Source organism: Morone saxatilis, unplaced genomic scaffold (assembly GCF_004916995.1).
Source record: "Morone saxatilis isolate NCDOM2014 unplaced genomic scaffold, NCSU_SB_2.0 Contig17, whole genome shotgun sequence".
Classification (NCBI taxonomy): Eukaryota; Metazoa; Chordata; class Actinopteri; family Moronidae; genus Morone; species Morone saxatilis.
In genome coordinates, this window is record NW_023339729.1 from 2,307,740 (window position 1) to 2,311,450 (window position 3,711).

At 40.2% G+C, this 3,711-nt stretch overlaps 1 protein-coding gene across 1 annotated transcript; it reads right to left on the bottom strand.

Annotated features, from left to right (window-relative positions):
* Positions 1–1,030: 1,030 nt before the first annotated feature.
* Positions 1,031–3,313, bottom strand: lto1 (LTO1 maturation factor of ABCE1; the record flags this gene model as incomplete). Its single annotated transcript, XM_035660317.1, is given in 2 exon segments — positions 1,031–2,514; positions 3,196–3,313. Coding segments are annotated over 2 exon segments (190 nt in total), but the record flags the coding sequence as incomplete, so codon positions are not given.
* Positions 3,314–3,711: the final 398 nt, after the last annotated feature.

The following is a 3,711-nucleotide window of genomic DNA, read 5'->3' on the forward strand; positions in this document are numbered from 1 at the left end:
TTGCCGAATCAACTCTGGACTTGTTTATCTGATGTTTCCAAACGCACATGAATGCAGCATTACTCTCAACTTAACTTTTTCCACATTGCATATTGAGCCCTTATGTAAAAATGAGCGGACCAAAGAAAAGAAAAGTGGACAGTGAGTGCCAAGTGTTTAATAAGGAACGGACAGCAAAATATTTTTTCACTGATGTCCTATCAATGGCTGTATATCTGATATGCCAGGAAACTATTTCAGTTTTTAAAGAATACAACATCAGCCATCACTTTGCAACGAAGCATGCTAACTATGATAGTAAGCAGTCAACGCAAGAACGGCTGGCTACTGCTGAGAGGTTGGTGGCTAATTTACAGACTCAGCAAAACCTTTTTCACCGACAGACTGCGATTCAAGAGTCCAGTACCACGGCAAGTTTTTTGCTGGCATTCAAATTAGCAAAGGCTAGCAAGCCTTTCTCAGAAGGCAGGTTTTTGAAAGACAGCATGATAGAGACAGCAGGTCTCTTATGTCCGGAGAACAAAGGCAAGTTTGAAAAGATCAGTTTATCGCGAAGGACAGTGACTCGCCGTGTGGAACTGATTGATGAGGGTATTGCCAGTGAGTTAAACAAAAAGGCAGAGTCCTTCACATTATATTCATTAGCACTGGATGAAAGTAATGACATAAAAGACAATGCTCAACTTGTTAAAACAAAGTAAAGTGTATATGAGTAAGGGGCCTCCAGCACCATCAGTTCATTGCGTTCCTGGAGGAAACCGATGCGGATCACTAGGACTTACTTTACCACTCTTGTGTCCGCTGGTTAAGTTTGGGCAAAGTGTTTCAGAGAGTGTGGGAGCTCAAAGAGGAGATTTGCACATTTTTGGAGTCAACTTAGGAAATCCGTCGGATTTCCCCTCTGAGTGTCAAGAGCTGGTTTTGTGACTTTGCGTTTGCTGTGGACATATTTTCCCACATGAATGAGCTGAACGTGAAGCTACAGGGAAAAGATCAGTTTGTGGACGACATGTACACAAATGTGAGAGCCTTTAAATCCAAGCTGACTTTATTCTCCAGACAAGTTTCAAACAAATCTTTCGCTCATTTTCCCACACTAGCCACGCAGAAAGAGGCCACCCGAAATGCGGAGAAATACAGCAAATCACTGGACACTGCAACGAGGATTCTGCCGTCGGTTCTCTGATTTTGAAAAAATTGACAAGTCACTTCAGCTGGTGTCCTGTCCCCTGTCACACGACCCCGAAACAGCACCACCTGACCTGCAATTGGAACTGATCGATCTTCAGTCTGACTCCATCTTAAAAATCTTAAACTGAATGACTTTAATGCTTCACTGAACGAAGCCACTTTTCCAAACCTCCGGAGGGTGGCACAGAAGATGCTGTTTTTGTTTGGCTCGACCTACTTGTGTGAGCAGACATTCAAGCGTCATCAACATCAACAAAACCCTTTACAGATCCAAGTTAACTGACCAGCACCTCAGATCCATCCTGAGAATTGCCACAACAAAACTAACCCCAGACTTTGATGCTCTGGCAAAAAAGGGAGAGCAACAACACTGTTCCCACTGAAATTGAACATGAGTTTTCTCTACTGTTATGAATACATGCATTTGTAAAATAATTTGTAAATGAGCCTTGCATATTCATGCTTTGCTCTTAAAGGCCAATCATTTTATATACTGGCTTGTACATGTCATATACATTAGTTCACATAAACACGCTTCCCTGTCAAATTTTAGAACTCAGTGTGGCCCACAAGTCAAAAAGTTTCCCCACCCCTGGTCTATCCTCAGTTCCAGCCTCAGTATTTGACAACCTTGGAATGAGAATCATTTGAATTTACATCATTATGTATGATTGTTCTTTTTTCTCTGTAACTGTTTCAGTTTTCAAAAAATCAAAAGCCAAATCCCAGGAGTGGAAAACAACACTTCAGCTAAAATCACAAGAAAAGTCTAGCCTTGTGTGTTTATTGGAGGACTTTTGAATGTTAACTGGCTGTCTAGCTTTGCACAAGAATAGGCGCTGCAAGGGCAGTACAGTGAAAGGGAGATCTGATCGCTTGAGATGCATTTTAATGCCAGGTGTGAACAGGGCCTTTGTTCTGTCTCATACAGTTTATTACTGAGTTGATTTTCAAATCTGTTAAACATGCTGAATCACTGCAATACATCCACTGCAAGTTCAACACTAAACAGTGCCTGCAGTCTCTGCTTGCATTGATCCAGTTGAATGAGGATTGTGGACATTCCCACCACAATGTGAAGGCACAGACTCTCAGATGGATGCAGGTACTGCTTCACACTATCTAATAAATCCACTGCAGACCAGTAACTTGCTGCTTCCCGTGCTGATAACAGCTAAGCTTCCCTCTCTTCTGTCCTCGACGCAGAGGTCAGCTCAGCTCTTCATCCTCCTCCTCGTCATCAGGTGATGTTCAAAAAGAAGTCCCCTCAGAAGTTTTGATGTAATCCTTGAAGTCAGTTGGGACACTCAGCATTGAGCAGACCTGGACAATAACAGGTTAGTTCAGCAGCTGCTCTGCTAATGCAGGATAGCTGACATTTATACATTAATATTAATGACATCATTTCTCAAACTGCACTCTTTCCCCTAATGGAAATGTTTTGGGTCACTGTAGTGCATTTGTCCTCATGGGTCATACAAATGTAAATAAAAGTAACTACAAAAAATAAATAAAAACAAGTAAAAAATTCAAGCACAAGATAGATTTCCAGGATATACACACAGACAGACACACACAGACACACACTTTTAAGTCGTCTTGGCAAGAAATATTATAGGTCACACAATATTAGGCTATTTAATATGCTATTAATGAATACATTTATTCAGTTTTCAGCTGACAGACATCTATATGTGATACTGGCCAAAAGCCAGCCAACAAATGCTGCACCCAACATATCTGAATCAATCTGAATCACTTCCCTGTCCTTGTGTTCAAATTGGAAAGACAACATATAAACTATACATAGTGACAGTTTGTATTTATTTTAAAATAGTGTCGAAGCTAAAGTAAACTGCTTATGCCATTCAAAATGCTGTGGCGTAGCTTATAAAACCAGAGTTTTAATGGACCACAGTTGAGATCAGCAGCTGCAACTGATTCAATACTCTGATCATCCCTGGGACTTCCTTCACTATCAGCAGTTTCAAATCAATGTTGTACCTGTCTGAACTTGGCCCGGAGTTTGTCTATGTCCTCTTGTAGGTGTGCAGACTGCGGATCATCATGAGGGGAGTTCTGGATCAAACGCAGGAGCGATTCCAGTGCTTTTATACGCTTTCTGATGTAAAAAAAAAAACAAAAAACACACACACACACTTTTTATATCAGTAAATGTTCTTTGTACAGGGATGGCTGAGTTAGCTTGATGTGGATTTCAAAGTTCAGTGTATAACATTTAGGAGGCTCTATTTAGAGAGAAAAGGAAAATAATATGCATAGGTATGTTTTTATTAGTGTATAATTACCTGAATATACAAGTAAGCAAGCAAGCACAGAGTTACGTGCTTTATAAACAAATAAAAACTCAAACATACATATGGGTCAATATATATGTACATGCATCACTATACCCAATCAAACATACATAGGGAACATGTAAATACAAACATAAGGAAGATAAAACAAGAGGGAAGGATAACTTAAGAGATGACTGATGAGAAAACAAACAAGGAGATC